Genomic DNA, 22,231 nt, shown 5'->3' on the forward strand with positions numbered 1-22,231 from the left:
CATCATAGTAAAAAAACCTTTTGTCAAATCTAAATCTACTCTGCTTCAGTTTAAAACCATTACTCCTTGCTGTATCACTACAGGCTGTACTATGAAGTCTTTCTCCTAAGTTCCCTTAAAGTACTGAAAGGATGATGCAGGGTTCCACCTAAAGCCTTCTCTTCTCCAGGCTGAACAACCCCATTTCTCTCAGCCTTCACCTCCACCCCCTAATCATTTTCATGGCCTTTCCCTGGCCCCATGCCAACACGTACATGTCCCTCTTGCACTGGGGACCCCACTCCGTACCTTTGGCTTGTTATTTTCTTCTGGGCAATGTTTACTAAATGCAGGCGCTTGCTTGCTCTGCCGTTTCTGGGAGAAATTACCATTTCCACCTTCAGAAGAGAGAAAAAAAAAAAAGATGAGCCATTCACAGATACACCTGGCAAAACACCACCCCCACCTACCTCGGTGGGCAACAGAGGAGGATCTAGGGAACAGATAAGAGAGGGCGGCATAACCAACGTGCTTGGAGGAGAGCCCTGGAGCCCCAGGGGTTCAGCACAGCCCCGGGGCCCCTGCCTGTGGGATGGGATGGGATGGGATGGGATAGGATAGGATAGGAAGGAGCCCACGGGCCCAAGGGACGGTTCCTGCCCTGCCCCTGCCCCTCACCAGCGTGCGGGCCCCGCGCTCCGTAGGCCGGCGGGAACCAGGCGCCCGGCGAGCTGTAGCCATGAGGGGGAAGGAAGCTCTCGGGCTGCGGGTAGCTCTGAGCTGGAGGGTAGCCCTCGGCGGGCTGGGGGTAGCCCTCGGGCTGCGAGAAGTTCTGGGCGGGCTGGGAGTAGCTCTCGGCGGGAGGGATGCTCTGGGCGGGATCCGAGTAGCTCTCGGCGGGTTGCGAGTAGGACTCGGCAGGCTGGGAGTAGCTCTTGGGCTGCGAGTAGGTGTCGGCGGACGCGTAGGTGCTGTCGGGCGGCGGGTAGCGGCCGGGCGGCGGGTAGGGCACGGGGGCAGCCCAGAAGCTCGCGTCCCAGGAGGGCGGCGGGCAGAAGAAGGGTGGGGGGATGCCCGGCGGAGGCAGCCCCGGCGGGGGTGGCGGGTACCAGGCGAAGGGGTTCATGTCGGGCTCGGAGAGGCCGCCCGGCTGTGCAGACCCCGCTCCGCGACGCTCCCACACCACCACGTGGGGCCCTCCGGCGGCGGCCGCTGAACGCGTCACGTCCGGGCTGAGGAAGGCGAACCCTCCCTCCCTCCTTCCCGGCGGGCGCGGCGTCATCCGAGAGCGCCGCAGGGGCGGGAGCAGGGAAGCGGAGCGGGACGGGGACGGCGGCCGGGCTGCTCCCCGAGCCGGCCCCGCCATGGCCCGCCAGCTGATCGGCCCCGCGCTGCCGCCCGGCTTCCCGCGCCGCGCCGAGGCCGAGCCGGGCGAGGACTTCAGCCAGGGTGAGAGCGCAGGGACGCGGTGGGAGAGCGGGGCTTTAGGCCCTTGTGCCGCAGCGTGGGGTGCTCCGTAGGGGCACAGCGGGGTCTGCAGCCGGTGTTCCATAGTGTGAGGTGCTCTGCGAGTGGGATAGAGCGGCTCTGCAGCCCGTGTTCCGCGGCGCGGGATGCTCCGTGGGTGGGATAGCGGGGCTCCGCTGCGCGGGGTGTACACCGCCAGTGCGGCGCCTGGATGGAGCTAAACTCAGCTCAGGGACGGTCATGACAGCGACTTTTTTAGGGGGAGAAAAAAACACACAAAAAACAAGCGCCATTTGCGATGGAATGCTACAGATATGAAATGCTCTAAAACCCGTTTTAGGAAAATACTGCTTTTGGTCACTTTCGTCCCGCTCAAGTCTCCCGTGCTCTTTGAAGCCTGTGCTCTTCAGCAGCTCCAAGTGTGAAATTAGGGGGTGGGAAAGGAGGAGGCTGGGCCTGTGCAGCGTGTTTTCCTTCGCCAAGCCAAACCAATTCATCAGCTGTGGCTTTCCAGGTAGAGTATCTCAGGATGTGGAGCAGACTGCCGGTCAGCGGGGCTGTGGTGCCTTGCTGCCAGGGTCTGTCATGTCGAGAGCTGTCACATCAGAGGTGGGATCCCACCGAGACCAGCTGACTGCCAGGCTGGCTCTTCTGCAGTGGAGCTCAGTTTCCCCGCTGAAATTCTTGCATGTTCTCTGTCAGTAATATCTCTGGAAGCAGCACTTTGAGCGTTTGCTCTCCTTGCCTTTAATCCAGGTTCAAGGCACTAGTCCATATATTCCATTTCTAGCAGTGTGCCACTGACCGTTCGGTTACTCCAAAGAAAGCAGCTCTGATGGGAAAGGTTTGTTGTGCTTGTCTGCTCTCTAATATTTTAGTCCAGAAGAGGGAGCAGTAGCAAGAGGAACAAAGCTGCTGCATCAGCTGACACCGTGGCAACATCAAGCTCTGTGTCCGGATCTCGGCTTTGTGCAGAAGCCCTGGCTGCACGAGCTGGTGCTGTCTTTCCTGGCCATGTCTGTGTTAATGCCTTATTCACTGTCCATCAACACACTGAGCATGCTGCAAACATCTGTATTGTGTATGAACAAAACAAGTTAAACTTATCCTTAGGCCATGGGTTTGTGACATTGGGTGTTTCCACAGTGTCTAGTTTAGGTTAGTCAGCTGAGTTTGTCCCCTCTTTGTCCCTGTGTAAATCAGTTCCATGGTATTGCAGTTGCTCTGGCAACTGATCCAAGATCTGCTTGGAAATTCCTGTGTGAAGTGGGTGAAGGAATTTATTTACCTTTGAAAACAAACAAAAACCCCAAACTCCAGCTACTGGCAGATTGTTTGTTTTTATAATTTTCACAAACTTTTTCTGGCTTTGACTTACAGCAGCTCAGTGTCCCTGCTGACCCCATGAGGCAGACTGCTGCAGTGCAGAGGAAGAAAGGAGAGCAAGTACTTTGGCATAACACACTTTGCTGTACAGAACTGCAGCTCCATCTGGAGCCCTGCACCTGGAGTGACAAAAATCACACGGTGGGGCTGCCACCAGCACCTTCTGTGCTGCAACACTTACTGGATCTTGAGTCAAATGGGCCTAGAATTTGTTCTGTAACAATTTCTCCTGTGTGTTCTAACTATTTTAAGAAATGCTTCACCTTTGAAAGCTGAACAGCTTTTCCAATATTTTTCCTGTCACAGTAGTCTCACTGATACTTGAGCTGCTCATTGCTTTTCTTGAAGAGCACTTGTTTTTTTAGTCTACTTTCATAGTTTCTGTCTCCCAACAGCAAGAAAGTAGGACTTTGAGCAGTCTGTGGCAGAGAAGACTCTCAGGCACAAGAGAAGGCTCTCAGACAGACACAAGAAATAGGAGAGTGACTATGTATGATTATGATTAGATTTATTGCTAATACATTCCTTCTGGAGACAATCCACCTGGGAGCTGTCTGCAGCCTTGGGACACTAGTTGGCCCAGTGTCCAGCAGCATTTTTACCCTTGTGCAGGCTGATGTGCACCACAGTCAGTAGCAAAGATCTCAGCCCCCCTGAGCCCCACTCTGCCACCCCTCTGGATACAAGCATCCACACACTTTGTCCCATGATACCCACTGGTTTTCTTACCATGGGACAAACCACATTGCCTGTGCTGTCAGAGAGGTTGCTAATAATACTTCTGTGACCCTTAATCAGGAGCAGGATGGAAGCAAATGGTAGCTGGACAGACCCAAAAGCTCATCCCTAGTAAATCCTTTACCTTCTCCAGCTTGTCCAGCCCATGGGATGCACTTCCTGATTCTTCACTTCATGATGGTGCTTTGAAGCTGGACTAACTGTTCTCCTGCTGGAAGAATTGTACTTCCTTTGGCCCATTTGTCCCTGCCTCTGGGCTGTCCTTGTACCAGCAGGAAAGAAATGCTAGGGAATGGCTAAAAATAGCCAGAGGCACAGAAGGGAGTTTTGTCTGTTTCAGCATTGAGGCCACATACGGATGTGTTGATATGTCTGAGTTGATCTGCCACTGTGCTGGAGGCTGAAAGGCCTTGTCTGTCCTTGAGAGCTTCCCAGTACATGTCTGATGGTGTGGTAGTTTGCTTAGAATCCCCAAATACAGCAGAAATAACCCTAACAAAACAAAAAGTGGCTTTTAATTTGGTTTCTGAATTGAATTGACTTAATTTTCAGGCAGATAATCACCAAAGCCAGTTCATTAGTAGGATGGTCACTTCAGTCTCACTTGGTCCTGTTTCTCTCCTCACTATCCCCAACATTTTCTTCTGATACATTTTTATCCCATTGTTCTGTTCTGAATTGTTCTGAGCTCTAGTTACTTTGTAATTTTTCTGTTGCTCTGCCATTGCTACATCCATTTATCCTCCTCACCTCATTAGGTTTAGTTTCCTGACTCTTTGAGCTCTCCTCTGTTCCTCCTTTCATCTGTATTTTTCCACTTTTTGGTGGCTTTTGGGGAATTCCACGGACTTCTGATTAGATCTTGGCCTCCTTCCTCACCCTTTTCTTTCTCTGCTCCCAGAATTTACGCTTAGCAATTTCCTTTCCTACCTTTCTGCTCTTTTTTGTGGCTCTCCAAACCATCCTGATCCATAGCTGTATATTTGCCTGTGCTGATTGTTAGTCTCAGTCAGTACCATGACCATATTAATTTTTAATCCCAAGTCTCTTTCCCCTCCATTTCTTTTCACCATGTCCAATGACTTTTTCTTCCTCGGGCTTTAAATGCCATTTTCCCTTCATTAGTCAGTCTCAGTCTCTGTTTAATTTCTGGTTGTCCTGCTTAGGCTGCAGTTCCACTAACAAACAGATCTTTCAGGGGAGCGCTGTGTTTTGCAGTGTTACCTTTATGCCTTTTAAGTTCCCTGATCCAGCTTATTGCATAGCCCATGCAAACAGTTTTGCCAACATAACGGAGAAGAAATGAGATAAAAATATGTGTGTTAGCCCTGGTGTTGAACAACATGCCAGTGGGACCGCTGTCCTTCCTTAAACAGTTTTGGTTTTACTAGTTCTGTGAAGCTCACAAAACTACTCCTAATTTCTCTCTTCCTCTCTAGTATCAGACTCATCAAATTGTATCTGCATTTGTTCCTTCCACTCCAAGTCTTTTCTTTTGCGTTTAGAGCAAATGAAGTCTGCTTGCCATGATGTCAGGGCACCAGGTGGCTGCAGAAAGCAGTTGTGCAGGTTCTGTCTGGGTTTTAAGTGCTTTTATTCAAGTGGTGCTTTTCGTACCAGAAGAGGAGACTTCTTGATAGCAGTTTTTATTCCTACTTATCATTAATCTGTTTGTTTCCTTTCATCTTGAACTTACTTTACCTTTATAGGCTAGGGTGTTGTGTTTGGGTTTTTTCAGGGTGGGAGAAGTGGTTTGTCTTTTTTTTTTTTCCTTCCTAGTGCTGAAATGGATTTGTATGTCCCAGTTAAAGTCTTTTCCATTAGAACAGGAAACAAAGAAGTGGCAGATCTGCCTGGATGCTTTGTAGCTAGTCTTGTGCTAAACATGATTAAAAGCTTTGTGAAGCTCACTCGAAGGACTTGATTTCTGCCTAGCCTTTGTCAGCTAACAATGGAACCATCATATGCATTAGGTTGTATTTTGTACTATCAAAAAGTTGTAGTTCTTCAACTGAAGATCTAATTTCCTGCTACCATTTATCATTTCATCTGACCCTTGACTGTTCATAAAGGGAACAATGTCTTTTCCTCACCAAAGCACCTCTCTGTCCTGCAAGTCTTGTACTCAGTGCTTGAGATATTAAGAGGAGGAATGATGGTGTCTGTGTCTCAGGATGCTAAATCATTAGTAGAATCAAATCTCCATTACATGGGAATGTGGGCTGTTTGTACTGTGTCTGTGTAAACGGGTGCCTTGCCCTGGATTGGGAAGGCCTCTTACCTGGGAACCATTGCTGGTTTTTGCTTGCTCCAGCTGACTCCTTGTTGATCAAGCCTGTGAGGGTATCTGTGTTAGGGGTCTTGTTTGGAGGGCATTTGCTGTTAGGGTCAATGACTATGCTGCTTCTGGATCCACTACGCGTGGTGCTATAGCCAAATAAATCTATAAAGATCAGTGTCTGCTGGTGGGCACAGTGCCAGAAGCAGCTCAGACCCATTAGCAGTGTTAGTGTCTGAATTTTAATTTTGCTGAGATATTACCCCAGAGCATGAAGGTTTTGCTGGAGCATGAGAGCTCCATCCACTGCCCTGGCCTTCTGACAGCAACAATTCTTTGAATTCATTCTCTGAATACCTAAATCATCTCTTTTTCATCAGAGTACTTAAATCTGTCCATGCTGTTCACATTTAGCTGAACTGGGAATAACCTTAATCATTAAACCATTCTCAAAGCAGGCTGGCAATTAATTTAATACTTTATGGTCACAAATGCTCCCATTTAATAATTTATGGTCTCCCATGCTGTGTATGTACAGATGATGTGTTTCTTCACTAGTAAGCTTCAAATGCTTTAATACAAGTGTTTCTTTTAAATATACTGGTTTATGCCACATCCACTGTACATTAGTTGTTACACAAAACAGGGCTTTCTAGTCCTGTTCCAGAGGATGCTCATGTACTAATGGATTTGAATGTCCTAAGTCAGAACAGTTCAGGTAGGTTGTTGACAGAAATAAGGTGCTGAAAGAAGTAGCTTCTAGAAATTTATTTAGATATCTTCTCTAAATGCTGGAGAGAGCAGTGATTAAATAAGCTTAATTCCAAGTAAATATGTGTTTTGGAGATGCTGTGGTAGGTCATACTTATTTGAAACATTTGGTAGTATCCTTATTTAACGTGGTCTAGTAGAAGGTTCCCTGCCCATGACAGGGGGATTGGAACTAGATAATTTTTAAGGTCCTTTCCAATCCAAACCGTTCTGTGATTTTATGATCCTAAATAACTCTGGATGTTCAGTTGCAGGACCAGCACTGCCTCCAGACTACAAAAGCAGCTGTAGCTCAGAAACTCCTGACAGTGATGACGACTCAGAATCTCTTCCTCAACCCAGAGACACAAACAGAGATTCTGAAGAAGAGACAGAAGGAGATCCAGCACCCAAGTGAGTATGGTTTTGGGCTATTTGTATATTTACAAATTGTATTGCAAATGTAATGTGTCCAACTTACAAAGAAGGGACAATGTTGTATAAAAAAAGGTACACTCTGTACCTTTTTACACTCTGTAACTGTGTAAAACTTTTAATTCCATGTTCTCCACGGCCAAGAATGTTCAGCTGACCTGTTTGACATCCTACGGTGGAATTAAATTATTTGGGGCAGCCAGATCTCTGTATTTATACGTTTTATTTTAGTTCTACAAATTTGCATGTTTATGGTAAGGACAGACACCACTTATCATGGGCATAAGTATTTGTTACTTGAGTTTTTGCCCTGGTTTTGGTGTACTGACTCTGAGAGGCCATAAGACCTGTTTATGGATATGAATTTATGCATTCAGTTAAGTCAACTCTAATGAAAAAACCTGAATTGTTTAGCAAGTAACAGGAGTCTGCAGATGCTCTCATTTGTTGGGTTGATTACTCACAATTGCTGTGTTAAGAATTTGTGTGTGTTTGCTCTAACCCTTGTATAAGAGACTTGAAGGCCATTATGCCATCTTAATGAGTGCTAGAGTAATTATTATTCAATTTTTTTCTTGTTTTCTTAGTCAATAGTTTTTCAGCTAATTAGAATTGAACAGGAAAAATACTACTCAAAATGCAGACAGCATATAAAAATGGGGAAAGTACTGAATTTTAAATTACTTTGTGACTAGAAAATTGTATTTCAACATTATACTAAACTTCTTTCTACACCAAAGGCATTCTTAATGTTTTTAATTTTTTTCTTTTTTAAATGTCAGAACGTTTTTGAAGTGAATCTTATACTCCCAATTTTTTAATTGCTTCAAATCATTTTGGATCCTTTTGCACCGTTTCCATGGTAACAGCAGGATTATTTAATACAGAAGACCCTATGAAATAATTTTGTGGTTTTTTTTCCTTTTTAAAACACAGATAATTGCTATGCTTGTCAAGGTAATTATTAAGTGAAATCTGTATTTGCAGAAAGCCAAAAAGAATTCATGAAGACGATGATGATGATGGCTTTTTTGGGCCAGCTCTTCCTCCTGGATTTAAAAAACAGGATGATTCTCCAGAGAGGTAATTAAAATGGAATTATATTCGGATTCTTTTCCTCAAAACACAATTATTTTAGATTAAATGTTTTGTGTCACTATTACAGAACATTTCAGTTGTGCACTTGAGATTGAGATGATTAGAGGCAATGCTTCTTCCATGTTCTGAGAACAGCAAGAACAGCATTCCCTTGAAACAGAGCACCAGCCCTCCTAGGCCAGGTTGGAAGGAGAGTAAAAGAACTCATGTAAATTTTCTGAGATGTATTTTGGATGTCAAATTTCCTCCATTTCTTTTGATAGGTCTCAGATCAGTGGAGAAAAAACAAATTATAGGTACAAGGACCTGTAGTTGTGTAGGGTTCATTCTGGTCTGTGAGGGACTGGGGCAGTTACCTCGTGTGTAGTGCAATACCATGTCCTTTGCTAATGCATCAAGGATTATTGTTCACATGTCTCCAGGTACAAAACTACTCTGAACACTGTAGGTTTCTAGAAAAGAGGCTGTCAGGTCTACACAAATAAACATTATTTATGGTCTCTATCAGGAAGCTTTCCATTTGATTGCTTACAGTTATAAAATACTTCCACCCCAAAATATTATATGGATTTTCTATACAGAACTCAACAGTATCTCACAGCCTTTTAGTTTTTTAGTCTTCACTTCAATCTGGGCACTTCCTTCTATAATTTGAAATTATAGTCCATAGTGGAATTGGTGCTTCCAAGGGGATACTTCCTGATGAAAAGTACAAGAGTCCCTTGATCACTTTTATCTTCCTCAGAGCAATAGGATTTGGTAGATAAAATAATACTTGCCTGTCAGGTATGAGTTTTCAGTTCCAGGAAAGTGACTCAATTTACTGTTGAGCTGTGTGTGAAATATACCATCTCAAAAGAAATTTCAAAGTTAATTCTTTTTTTTTTAGTTTGCATAAATTTTTATGATACTTGGCAGCATAAAATTTATGTAACTAAGCAAGAATTTATGTAACTAAGGTTATTTAGGAGTATCTTCCTCGTGTGCATTTGGTTACACTTTGCTGTAATCAAAAAACTCTTTTGTAGTTGTGGTTATCATGCTCAGTGGGATCATTTGGTTCTTTGATGGTCCCACAAACAACTAATTTTTTTTCCTTTTTCTTGCGTAGTGTATGCACAAAGTATGATTTTAATTATAAAAATTAGCAGGTCATTAATAATAATGTATTCTCTATTAAAAAAAAAAGAAATGCTTGTAACTTCTAATACCAGCAGAGGTAGCGTTTTTACTTTCTTGATTTTTGACATGAATACTCATGGTAAAATGGAAGAGGAAGGGGCCATTCACTGGAGAGCTGGACTTGATGGTCCTTGTGGTTCCCTTCCAACTCAGAATATTCTGTGACATTGAGGCAAGAGTCTGCTCTGTGCCTGTGATAGATCAAAGCAGTAGAAGGCACTTGGCACTCACTGTATTGTTTTTCCCTACCTCACCATACAATTGCTCCTAGCACACACTGAGAAAGCAGATTGAGGAGAGCTGTTTTGCACCCAGCCTGATTCCCTGAATAGGTGGGAACAGTGAGATGTGTGGGAAGAGCCTTGTCTGTCTTCCACCCCCGCACACCTGGGAGTCTGGGAGGCGTGTGAGCCGTGCAGGGCGCAGACACAATGCTGCTGTCTGCCTGCTGCATTGCCCTTAGCCTTGAGCAGATTGCCAGCTGCCAACTGAGCCATGAATAATTGAAACAAATGCAGGTCGTTTGTTTCAGTGTGTGGACAGGCTGTTTATCAGCTCTGTGTGACATACTCGTTCTTTTAGGAAAGCTTTTATTCTCTTACATCTTTTCCAGACTTGTCAAAGCAACGTGTTCATGATTAGGGGCAGCTCATGTGGCAATCTGCAGCTTGTTGAAAATGGTTTGAATCATTCCAGCATAAAATATATATATCTTATATATTTTAAATATATATAAATTTTAAAATAAAAAAGATTTCCTTCAACTTTGAAGATTATATTGCTGTTTATCAGTGTTAGCTAGAAGAGCAGCACTGATAAATATTTCTGAAGTGTTCACACATCAAGGTAAAGAGTAAAGGTGATCTTAAAAAATTTTATGTTATACATCAGAAGAATGCTGAAACGTCCATCTTGAAATGTGCATTAGCAAGGACTTCCAAGTCCAACAACAGGAGAACAGTCTTTGCCATGTATGAAATGCAGTAGTCCTTAAATTAACGCTTAGTCCATAAGTTTGGGGGGTATTTTTTGACATGCTACCAGTACTGAAGTTACCTACAGCAGTAAAATGTGTTTACCGGTTATTTATTAGTAGTTAATATATTATTAGAGTAAATATATTATCAGAGTTACTAGTATTTAGATTCAATTCACCTATTCAGAGACCCTTTGGACATCCAGGAAACTGTCAAGGATCATGTCACCTCTGTACTGCTGAGGAAAGACTTGAAGAGATATTAATGTAGTGGAAAAGAAAAAGCATAAGGAATGGAAAGGATGGGAAGGAAGAATATGAAAACTACTTTTCTGTTCCCTAAAGGGCCTTTGAGCTGTGACAGAATCAAGACAGAGCATTTGGGATTGGTTCTTTTTCACAGGCTGCAAAGATACAGCCCACAACAGAGATGTTCATATAAATAAATTTCAGTAGAGAGCTTTTTTTATAGTTTGATTTCTCTATCTCTCCATGCAGATTAAAGGCACTTGTATACTAAAATAAAAGATTCTTTTTGCTATATCTGTATGAGTTTAAACTCTTTAAAAATTACATTAGGAATTTAAAACATGGTCTTAACAAGAAAGTAGTCGGGAAGGAAGGAAGATAAAACTGTAGCAGCTAGGTGGAGATGGAACTTCAAAATTAACCCAGACTTCTTGCCTGGGTTCAAAACCTCACCAGTGGCCTTGTCCTGGCCTGAGCTCATATTTATTGCTCATGTCTGTATATCTGTGGTTGGTTCTTCAGGGAGACTTTGTGTCTTTTATTTCCCCTCTTTACACCCTAGCAACAATATCACTACAGCAGGGCTGTCCTGATTAGATTAAGTGGGATTGAGTAAAGGCCATAATTAGCAAATTCAATTCAGGTGTTGTTACATTTAATAACCTAGAGCTCACAACTGAAGGTCATAATAAACAATGTCTCCTCTTACATTGTGAGAATACTGTCACCTGGATATGTCTTCAGGTGACAGTTGTTTAAGCTTTTAATTAGTTTTTATTAGCTTTAAAGACTATTATGGTGGATTATTAAGAGGAACCCGCATTTAAAAGACTTTCAATACAGCAAGCACAGTTTCTTTGAGATTAGTTTGTAGTAGTTTTTTCACCACAGAAAAGAGATTCTCACCTTTCTGTGTGTGGAGACAGCTGATTACCATTTCTTGCAGAGCTGTTGCTTAAAAACAAATCAGTGAAGTTACCTGGACTACAAAACTTTCCTTCTCTTTCCCACTCCAAGGTAAAATAAAATCAGAGCAATTCACTGTTTCTGCTTATTAAAGGACAATGAAACTGAGGTGCAAGATGAGAACAAGGAAATTGGGTTTGTTGATTGTGAAGGAGGAGTCTATATTTGTCTTATCACCTTTCATTGCTTTTGAATCAGGTGAAGGAAGCTAGGAAAGAAAAAAGTAGATTTCTTTGACTACATGCTGCAACTTTCCTGGTTCTGTTTCTTTTGCATCAAATCTGTCTGCACAGGTCCTCCTGGAAAATGGAGGCAGTCTTATTAAATTATTTCTGCAGTATGTATGCACAGGGGCACACTTGGTGTGAGGAGGAAGGAAAGTCATACTTTTCATTGATGTTTCATTTTTATTTTTATACTGATCTATTTTCCCCCTTCAACTGAAAAAACAATATTTTTTTTTCCTCTGCTGTCAAGGCCCATTATAGGTCCTGCATTACCACCTGGCTTTAGGAAAGCTTCAGAGGACACCAGAAGTAGCAGATGTTTCATAGGACCGTCTGTTCCATCAGAATCCCGTCCCCAGGTTTGTGCAAAGAGAAGCCTTTTGTTTTAGTACAAGCTATCTGAAATGGTTAAACAAGTTGCAGCCTGAAAGAGACGACCAGATACTTCTCAGGATGACAGTTTAATTTTGGACCATAAAGTGTCTGGCATATTTTTGCTGGAGTCAAATACTTGAGCATAAATAAGCCTTTCAAAAAGAAAGAAACAAAAAGACTGGCCTGGTTTGTTTTGCTTTTGTTGTTAAATAGCTGGTGCACTCACTGAACACAAGCAATCTTGGCATCCTAAACTGCAGGCAGAAAACACATCTTCACCTCCTTAAAAATGTTTACTAGTGGCTACAACCTTTAAATAAGTTTATCCAAAAGAATATAATCAAGACTGGCATTACAGTGTCACTAAATTGTTCTTAGCAATTGCAGGACAATACCTGTAACTGGGAGTGAGGTGCAAGACAGTGACAGTGACTTGCCTTTTAGGTTCACATTTTTTGACTTTTCTGGTCTTGTTAGGTAAAAACTAGGTAGAAGTTCTGGCTGCAAAATAATGCATGTGCTACTAAAGAACAATGAGGAACAAGATGTGTGATAAAATACAGCTATGGGGAAGGTTGAACTCCCTGAACATGGGCTTCCAGTACCATTCTGAGGGATCCAAATTGCCTATGGGAGGGCCTGGCAGGTAGGGAGTAGCACTTTTAGAGAAGGTCATAGCCTTCTTGAGCAGCACCTCTTACATCAGGCAGGAGACACTAAGACACCAAAAATGGTGCTGGATACCAGTGCTTAGACAAGTGAATCTCTCTCATGCTGTGTTAAACTGAATGTTAATTCCTTGGGAGAATTCATGGTTATTCTGTTTATTTTAAAAACACTTACATTTTTACAATTAACTCCCAGATACTATGGGAGATGCTAGACACTCTAGGAAGGAAGGATGCAAAGGCTGCTCTGAAACTTCACTTTTTTGGTTAGCAGTTGCAAAGCATATAATTCTTCAGCCTCCTACAGTGAGGGGTGTTGTAATTCATCGTGCAGAAAGATTATCTGACATTTCTGAAGTACTCATCGTCTTATAACTCCAAATAATGATTAAGCAATTTATCATAGTGACAAATCTCTTGAGGCAGAGATGTCTGCTGTCTGCTTTTATATTTTGCAAACAAAAAAGTCTCTCTTCTCATAAATACATCTTCTAGCATCAGCTTTTTTACAGGTATTACAGAACTTACCTTTTTTCTCACCCTAATAGTTATCTTTTTGTTACCTCTTCCTAATAATACTCTTTTTCTTATTTTTTAATATGAGTAATTTCTTGTTGGCTTTTTAAAAAATGTATTTAATTCTTTTGTATTCAAGTACATCTTCAGAGGCCTGCTGACTCTTCACTTTGCTTTAGTGAATCTAATGATTCACCACCTTGTGTATTCTCAATTTGTGCTTCCTGGCTACACAGCCTTGTCATCCTACTCCCATTGCTTTATCACTCACAGTCAGACTGTAGCAAAATCTTTGCACTTTTGTAGATACTGTTGCACTTTTTAAAATATTGGGCACTTTAGCTTTGCACCCAGGACACTGTGGCATCACAATTTTCTGTCTAGTTTTGCTTCCATCCACATCTGTACTGTTTGAACTTGGAGGGAGGCACCAGTGACCTTTTTGTACAACCCATGGCAGGTAGGAAGATTTTTATTGACATCTAGTCCCTAACAAATTTAATTTTTTAGCCCTTCTTCAAAAAATTCCTTAGAGCACGATGTCAGAATCATGGAATCATTAAGTTGGAAAAGACTTTCAGGATCCTTGAGTCCAACCTTTGACCAATCACCACCTTGTCAAATTGACCATGGCACTAAGGGCCACATCCAGTCATTTTCTGAACTCTTCCAGGAATGGTGACTCCATCACTTCCTTGGCAGCCTGTTCTTTGATCACCCTTGATAACCCTTGCAGTGAAGAAATTCTTCCTGAAGGGATCCATGAGGGATCGAAGAAGTGAATGACAGAGCCAAAGGATTAGTTGGAGGTGCTGTACTTGCAGGGGCATAGTACTATGTGTGCCACCAGTACCTTACCTTGCTCTCCATTCTTTCTGACATCCTTACAGCATCTGAGATCAAGACAGTTCTTGCAGTGTGAAACTGTGATCCTTATTAGGGAAATGCATCCAAATGTTGCTGGTGATGGTAAAGCCCAAAATAAGGAAGTTGTATGCTTGTGTGTTCCAAACTCACCCACAGCCACAGAGGTGGCATGGCTGTGTGCAGAGCAATGTAAAGCAGCAGGGCTTTGTGTGCTGCCACTGCTTTTACCAGCAGTCTTGCCTCAGACAAGAGATGCTGCTTTTGGCAAAGTGGAGACAAAGTATCCGTGTTCAAGTGCTAGAAGAGGTCTAATCTGGAGTTGTAATACAGGCTTTTTTTGTCTGGGAAATGCGTTACATTACGTTTATATGCTCTTCTAGACAAAGTCATTCTAATTCTATAAAGCTGAAGTGTTCCTTGATGCTCTTAGCACTGTGTTTGAAAGAAATGTTTTATTTTTGGAAGCTGACAGATAGTAGTGAGGATGAAGACAATTTAATAGGCCCAATGCCTGCAAAAGGACCAGCGGAGTCTGATGTGGCTAAAGAGTTTGAACGCAGAGCTCAGAGAATGAAAGAAAAGCTTACTGCAGCAGACAGTGTAAGTTGGATTTCTTAATTTATAGTATTTTGTTGCTGGAGTGCATTTGTCTTTCTCTTTGCCTATTTCTGTGTAAACCTGGTTGCAGTTCTACTTGGGATGCTACATGTGTGCAGGTGTTAAAGAAAAAAAGTCTGTGATTTCTGCTGGAAGCCAAGAGATTCAGGCAGTGATTTTTTGATTATCCTTTTTTCACTCTTCCCTCCACCCCTACTTCTTTTGCAAAGGATGAACCCAAACAAGTTACCAGGGAATCATGGATGACAGAGCTTCCACCTGAGTTGAAAAGCTTTGGATTTGGCCCAAGAACATTCAAGAGACGAGCTGATGACAAATCAGGTGATAGATCTATTTGGACAGATACTCCAGCTGACAGAGAGAGAAAAGCCAAGGTGAGCATTTATTTATTCATTCATATACACTTGCAGGCAGTAGGTGTTACTGATGTTCTGTGAAAACAAAGTAAAGATACTGTGGGTTGGTTGGTGAAATTTTCTTTCCCAGATTTTTCTTTGTTATTAAAATTTACTAATTCAGGCTTAAAAAGATAAAGGCAATGAAGTAACAGCATTATATATCATTGATATGCGTTAATTTCTGCTCCCTTTTTGCAGTCATCAGATACTCTGTATCAGCTCATTGACTTTCCAATTAGCATGTCCAGTTTCTTCTTCCATCAAGCTGAGCAGAAAATATCTGATAGTCTCTATCATGGCCTTTACCCTCCAGATTTAATTAAAGTAGATATAGATTTGCTTGCTTTTTACTTCAGACATTCTGATTACTATATCATGTGATTTTCTTCTACTCACCAGGAAAGAGAAGAGGCAAAAAAGTCAAGCAGTAAGGATAATGAAGAAATGGTATTATCTGGGAGGGACAAGAGGCTTATTGAGCAGGTGACTTCTTACAATGTAAGTGTAATCACAAAATACTTCCTCTATTTCCTTTAGTTCTTCACTTTTCTTCTGGTTCTCATTTCTAGTGCTTCTGGTTTCCATGGTGATGCCACTACAGTTTTCCCTTTTAATGCCCAAACCTACTGCTGTTTTAAGACATTAGAATGCTTGGCATTAACATCAACAAGAGCAGGATTGGGTCTTCTGCAAAGTGACAGAATTTGGGTTTGTGTATATTGCCTCCGTTTTAGATGGTGCTTTCCTTCAACCATTCTCATGTCAGGACATGGTTGCTGGGACCTTAGTTCAAATATTAGCTTGCTTCACCCAATTACTGACATCCCAAGAATAAAACAACAATGCAGGTTTAACTTTTAGGCCAACATATGCACTAACCTAAAAAAGGGTTGATGGGCTAAGCAGGTCACTGCATTAATTACCCTCTGTCATTAATTACATTAACTACTCATTACAGGAACATCACCACATGTAGTTTTTCTCAGTCTCTACAGGAGCAGATAATGTTCACAGACAGATGTTGATTACTAGAAATCTGAACTCCATGTCAAATTCCTTCTCACTTTTTCATCAGTCAGCCCTGTGCCTCGAAGTGTGTGGACCACTGCCTGCCTTACAGCTCTTACTTCCAGTTCTTCCCTGATGTATGGCCTGAGCTCTTACAGAAGGCATCTTGTCTCTTGAGAGGACAATTAACTTGAAAATCACATCTTTGGCTTATTTTACATGTTTATCTGATAATTAATTTAACTTCTGATCATTTATTTGTAGTTCATTAAGTGTTATGTTTCTCCTGACTTAGAGACTTGCAAATCCAGAGCTATTAGCATTCTGTCTTAAGGTTCTTCTTTAGTGTCTGTTTCTCCTATCACTATGAATATAGTAGAATAATTTTCATATAAAACTATGGGTTTTGCTCTCTGCCATTGGTGGAATAAAACATGCACAGGCCTTTTCCGTTTCTAAGATTCATGGAGTTGTCTCAAAGTTTAAGAACATTGTTTCTTGGGTTGTTTTGTTATTTGTTTTCTCTCTTTTGTTAAATCTCTTTTCTGATTTTTCAGGTGGTTGTTGTGGCTATTTTTCTTTTCAAGTTTTTTTCTCTATTCTTTCCTATTTCTTTCTGCACTGGCATTTACAAAGGATACTTCACTAGAATAGATTTCATTCTTAAAGTAGTTTCTTCTCTCAGTGCTGATACAACATACATTCTCTGGTGCAATTTTGTCAATGCTGGCACAGTTGCATCATGAATAAGTATTATCTAATTTCCATGAGAATCTTTTCCTAACTCATGCATAAGCTATTATTTGCATGTGTAATGTAGTAAGTATTTGCATGGGAAGTGAAGGAAAATCATGAGAAAACAGAGCTGCTCAACTTTTGCACTTTTTGATGAGAGAATTGGTTTAGATTTACAAATGCACTGTACCTGAGTAAATGAGGGGCCTCATGGTCTTGGGAGAGCTAAACCTGCTTCTGTGTGAAATCAGCTGGAGTTTATGTTGTGTTTGACCTGGATCATGCTCTCTAAGAAATGCAGCTAAAGCCAGTGAGTTGGCAAAACACATGCTCCAGCTCAAACCTGTGACTTTGTCCTGTGGGCTTTCAACAGATGATTCAAAGTTAGGAGCACACATGTAAAAACCCATCGTACTGCATGGAAGATTGAAAGGGTGTCTAGCTTGTTCCTGCCCCTAGCAGTGACCAAATCCAGGTGCTTAGGGGATGTGTATAGGAAACTTGGCCTGTACTTTGAGATCTTTGTTTTGACATGGTGTCTTCATTCTGCCAATAATGTCAGAGCAACTTTTATATTTCTTTTGCATTATGTTTATAATTTATCTGTGTTGTCTGCGGAGATTCAACAACATCATGGCTACCTACAACATTATGGCCATCTACATCAGTGAATTATTATTATTTTAGCCTAGCAAAGATTGCTCACACTTTCTACTCCATGTATGCTAAGTTTATCATTCTGTATACAGTTACTAAGCTGTCTTCTTTTTCTGGAATTTTTAGCCTTCCTGACTTCAGTCTTTCAATTTGAATTTTCTGTATGTTGTTGATATTCTTTAATACTTTACTTCCTCTTCCTCCCCATTTTTTCCAGGAGTCAAAGAGGTCAGAGTCTCTCATGGACATCCACCAGAAAAAGCTGAAGAGCAAAGCATCTGAAGAAAAGAGCAAACCTCAGGAAAGAAGGCCATTTGACCGAGAGCAGGACCTCAAAGTCAATCGCTTTGATGAAGCACAAAAGAAAGCTCTTATAAAGAAATCCAGAGATCTGAATAGTAAATTTGAGCACAGTAAAGGCAACATGTTTTTATAAGATGTGAAAGCATTATGCTTTTTTGAAGTGAAGTCCATTAAAATTTGAATACTTAATTTTTATAAGTATTTTTCTGTAAATATTTGTATCCAAAATAAATATCCTAATGTTTAACTATTTTTCCTTGTCTGTAAATACTCTCTTAGGGAGGATCATCTGTACTAAAGCTAAACTAGCAAAGGGAAGTCCTAGTATAAAAAAAATTAAAATTTGCTACTTTAAAACTTTGATATGTACGTTTTTTTGTTGTTCACATAAAAATAATTAATTAAAATAGGTGGGTTTTAAGGAACTCTAGGTTTAATCTTGCAATGGAGTTGGCAGTTTTGCTTTTTTTCCTGCCATGCTTAAGATCCTCTTTCTGAGCCTGACTTGAAAGCCATGGAAAAAATCCTCTTTACATTTGTGTGCAGAACATTGCTTGACTGGAGTTCCTGCTGGGGAGTATAGAATCAAATGGCAGCTTTTATATTTGCCCAGTGCTTTTATTTCTCTGATTCTGTGTCTGTACATAAATACAGGTTTATATGTATGCAGTACAGTTTCTGTACTGTAGCACGAAGAGCTAGGGGTAACAGGAATAGTAAAACCTCGAGGTTTTCAGAGTTGGTTGTAAAATGGTATTATATCAGAAGAGAAAATCTAATTTGAGTTTCAATTTGTAGGGATTGTCATCAGAAATCCATCTTTTTTTAAGCACATACAATGTGAAAATCAAAATAAGGCTTATTTTGTCCATTAATTTGCAGACCAGAGCAGCTCTTCTGTAAGGAAGGAAATAAATTTGACATTTTAAAAAGTCTACATTCATATTTAGAGTTCTTTACCTCTTCTGTGGGTTAGCAGCAGAAAGGGTTGTTAAACCTTGCAGTGGGCTGCTCAAGGAGGTGGTGGAGTCGGCATCCCTGAAAGGTGTTCAAGAAACAGCTGGATATGGCACTCAATGCTTTGGTCTACACAGTGGTCATCAGTCAAAGGCTGGACTCAATGATTTGGAAGTCCTTTCCAACCTAAATGATTCTGTGATTCTGTTTTAATTAAATTTAAAATTTTTAAAAAAATCGGTGTTAATTAAATTTAAAATTAGACCTGTGCTTTTACCCTTTGTCTCAAATGTTTAGGATCCTTCCTAAAAAGTTACTGGAAGTACCTATACATGAAAACAATTTTATATATGAGATGCTGGTAATTTGTTTGGAGGTATAAATACTGTGGGGTTTGCTGTAATTTGTAAAAAATTCCTGTAGTTTGGAAAAAGGCTACCCTGAGAGATGGTGTCTGGGTTACTTCATGTTAAATTGAGCAGTGACTTAACAAGCTCCAGAAATGAATAGTTAAAAACTTGGTCTTATTTTGTTGCATTTGTGTGTGAGCTGGAAACACAGGCTTCATGTGCTGAGAAGTCTTGGAGAGTTTCTGATGTTGCAAATGACTGCTTACGTGGAATGCATTTAGATATCACTTCTTTTCTAATGGACAATTTATTTTGCCAGCTGAGAAACCTGCTACCTTCAGGAGAGAGATTGATTTTGTATTTTGTTTGCTTTTTATTAGTTTTCAGTTTCTGAGCCTTCTGTTTTGAGGTGAGAGGAGGGTTTAAATAAGGGCTATTTATTTTTCTTCCCCTAATACAGACTTCTCTTGCCTCATGCTTTTTTAACTCAGCAAGCAAGGCCTCATTAAGATTCTACTTTCTGAGCAAATGTAGATTTCTTTATTGGAAAAGCAGTATTAGAAATGTCTGGGACTTTTTTTAGGCAACTAAAGCGATGACAGGGTGAGGATGGTATGACTAGCTAAATCTTCACAGCTGAGAAAAAATTACTTGATGAGCACATCGTGCAGTCCTTGCTCATTCAAAGTCTGCAGCAAGGATGACAGCTCCTTGTATAAAAATTTTGTTGTTGTTCTTCTGTGCTCTGTTTTGATTTTTGTTCTTTGGCCCCTCCTCCAAATTGAGGACTGGTCATCAGATGTCACAGATGGCCAGATCCAGTTGGCTCCCTGCTGTTTGCTCTCTGCCCTGCCTGGCCCCATCATGGTCTCCTGCCCTGTCCAAGGCCATGTTTGAGAAAAGGCTTTGCAGTGTTGCTCTAGAGGAAAGCTCTCATAACAGGAGTGCAGCAGCCCCTTTGCCATCGGGCACTACTCTTCCATCTGTGGGGCACGTGGTTCTAATTAATGAAGCCTTGGTGTGAGCTGGGAACTTGTTTTTGACTCTTCTTTCTTTTCCTCCCACTCTGTGGCAGCTTCTTAAAGACTCGATGATATCAGTGTTATGAACTTTAGGTGGGGGAAAGCGGAGTTGTTGAGAGTTCAAGTTAAGCTTTTCAAACTCATCTCTTACTCATGCCAAGCCATCCCCTCAAGTAGTCATTAGAACAAGCAGTAACTCAGTAAATTACAAGCTCTGTAAGCTTTCATGGGAAAAGATGAGACATCTTCTATAATTTGGACAACTTGTAAAGCTTTTCTACTGCAAGGTTAGGGGGTGTTTTTTCAGAATCTCATTTGAAAAACCAGAATCTATTTCACAGAGAATCTTCACCATAATTACTATGCAGTGTTTCTGGTAACCAGCTCCCAACACAGATTTAATGTATGCTGTTGCTATTCTGCAGTGCCAGCCCATGTCACACCATACTGACTCCAGGCATATCAGGAAATCCTGTTTTGTAAAAAAAAATGTCAGAGAGGTTTTCCTGAATGTGAAAAGTCTACCAGCCTAGATTTTAGTGTGCTTGCCTTTGATTTGGGCTGGCAAAGGCGTCCTTTATTTATACTGATGTTGAACATTCCTGCTCAAGAGTGCGGTCCCTCTTCTGAAATGTTAAATAGGTGTGTAATTCATAGTATAGTCAATAAAAAGAAGGCTTTTGTGGTAGGCGTATGATAAGTTGGGTGTTTAAAAGGAATTTTAAGGAATATTATATGTTAATAACAAAAAAGAAAGCGAAAAGAACCAAAAAACAATCACTGAGTTTGCTGTTACCAAGGAACAATTAAAAGCAATAAAGACATTTCTAGAAAATTTACTGATTGCTTTGTATGTGTCTTCGGGACAAATATATTGATCTACTTTGCTGTCTGAGATGGGAAATTTTGTTAGATTATGGTACAGTAATATCTGGGTAAAATCTCTGTCTATGCACTTCCAATGCAAACGCCTATTTGTGGAGTTATTTTTTGCTTCTGCTGTTGCAGAATGGATATTGGTGGATGCCCTGTGCATGTGGGCTTTCCTGGGATAAAATGCATTTCCCAAATAATCAATGGCAATCAAAATGTGTTTTATTTAGGGCTTTGATGGCATCATATTGATAGCACAGAAATGGCATTGTAGAAATATCTTTCTTTTTGAAAGAAACATTGAGATGAAATATTAATATATTTCTGTCCAGTAGGAAAGGGTTTTTTTAAATAAAAGAAGATTCAAAATGCTCAAGAGGATTCCAAGAGTCCAGGGTTAATTGAGCTTGGGGACTTGTTTTGTTTCTGAGATGTAAATTTGTTGTGATTTCTGTCCAGCCAATTCCAAATTACATGTTGATTTAAGAGTCATATAGCATTAAAAATCAGAATCTGAAAACTTTCTGTGCATGCATCCTCAGCTCCTGCCACCCACCTTGAGTACAGTGCATATAGTTTCTAATTGCATAATTACCTAATTCTCAAATAAAACACATGCATGTGTTTTCCTGTCCTTAGGAATTGCATACAGTGGTTTATATGCTGTGGGGGGGGGAAAACCCAACAAGTTCTGCAATGTCTTTCAGACAACCTCTTCAAATTTTTCTCATGTGCTCACAAAGATGGTTGAGGAGCACAATTGCAGCTCCCTGTTGTTGTGCACCTCTGAAATGCATGTTTCTCATCCTTCCAGCTCTGGTAGGTGTATGGGAAGTAATGACCCACAACAGGATCTCACACAAATGTGGCATTTCTCTTCTTTCCAAATATGGCCTGAAGGCTGAGCCATTACTCTGATTACCTGTGCAGAGCTGATTTTTTCATAGCAGCTGCTTCTGGGTCCTCCCAAAGTGGCTGTCACTGCAACAGCCACTGGTTCAGTTCATCCATTTTTTTACATTGGTCCTTAAACCAGTAATAAGTCCCATTGCTCTTTGAAATTACACCCATTTCAAATCAGCATGGAAATCAAGCCTTAGTTTTAAAAAAACAGTCTTCCTTTCAGAGTGGGAATTTAAGATGTCTAGGAGGC

General features: G+C 41.1%; 1 protein-coding gene across 1 annotated transcript; it reads left to right on the forward strand.

The window, feature by feature from the left end:
• The first annotated feature begins 1,242 nt into the window (after nucleotides 1-1,242).
• GPALPP1 (GPALPP motifs containing 1) lies at nucleotides 1,243-21,044 on the forward strand. The gene is made up of 8 exons (XM_054655135.2): nucleotides 1,243-1,428; nucleotides 6,868-7,012; nucleotides 8,021-8,116; nucleotides 11,982-12,090; nucleotides 14,623-14,757; nucleotides 14,985-15,149; nucleotides 15,573-15,671; nucleotides 17,791-21,044. The coding sequence occupies exons 1-8, from the start codon at nucleotides 1,344-1,346 to the stop codon at nucleotides 18,007-18,009; spliced, it is 1,053 nt and encodes a 350-aa protein (XP_054511110.2). The 5' UTR covers nucleotides 1,243-1,343; the 3' UTR covers nucleotides 18,010-21,044.
• The last annotated feature ends 1,187 nt before the right edge of the window (nucleotides 21,045-22,231 follow it).

The sequence above is a fragment of the Agelaius phoeniceus genome, chromosome 2, assembly GCF_051311805.1.
Source record: "Agelaius phoeniceus isolate bAgePho1 chromosome 2, bAgePho1.hap1, whole genome shotgun sequence".
Classification (NCBI taxonomy): Eukaryota; Metazoa; Chordata; class Aves; order Passeriformes; family Icteridae; genus Agelaius; species Agelaius phoeniceus.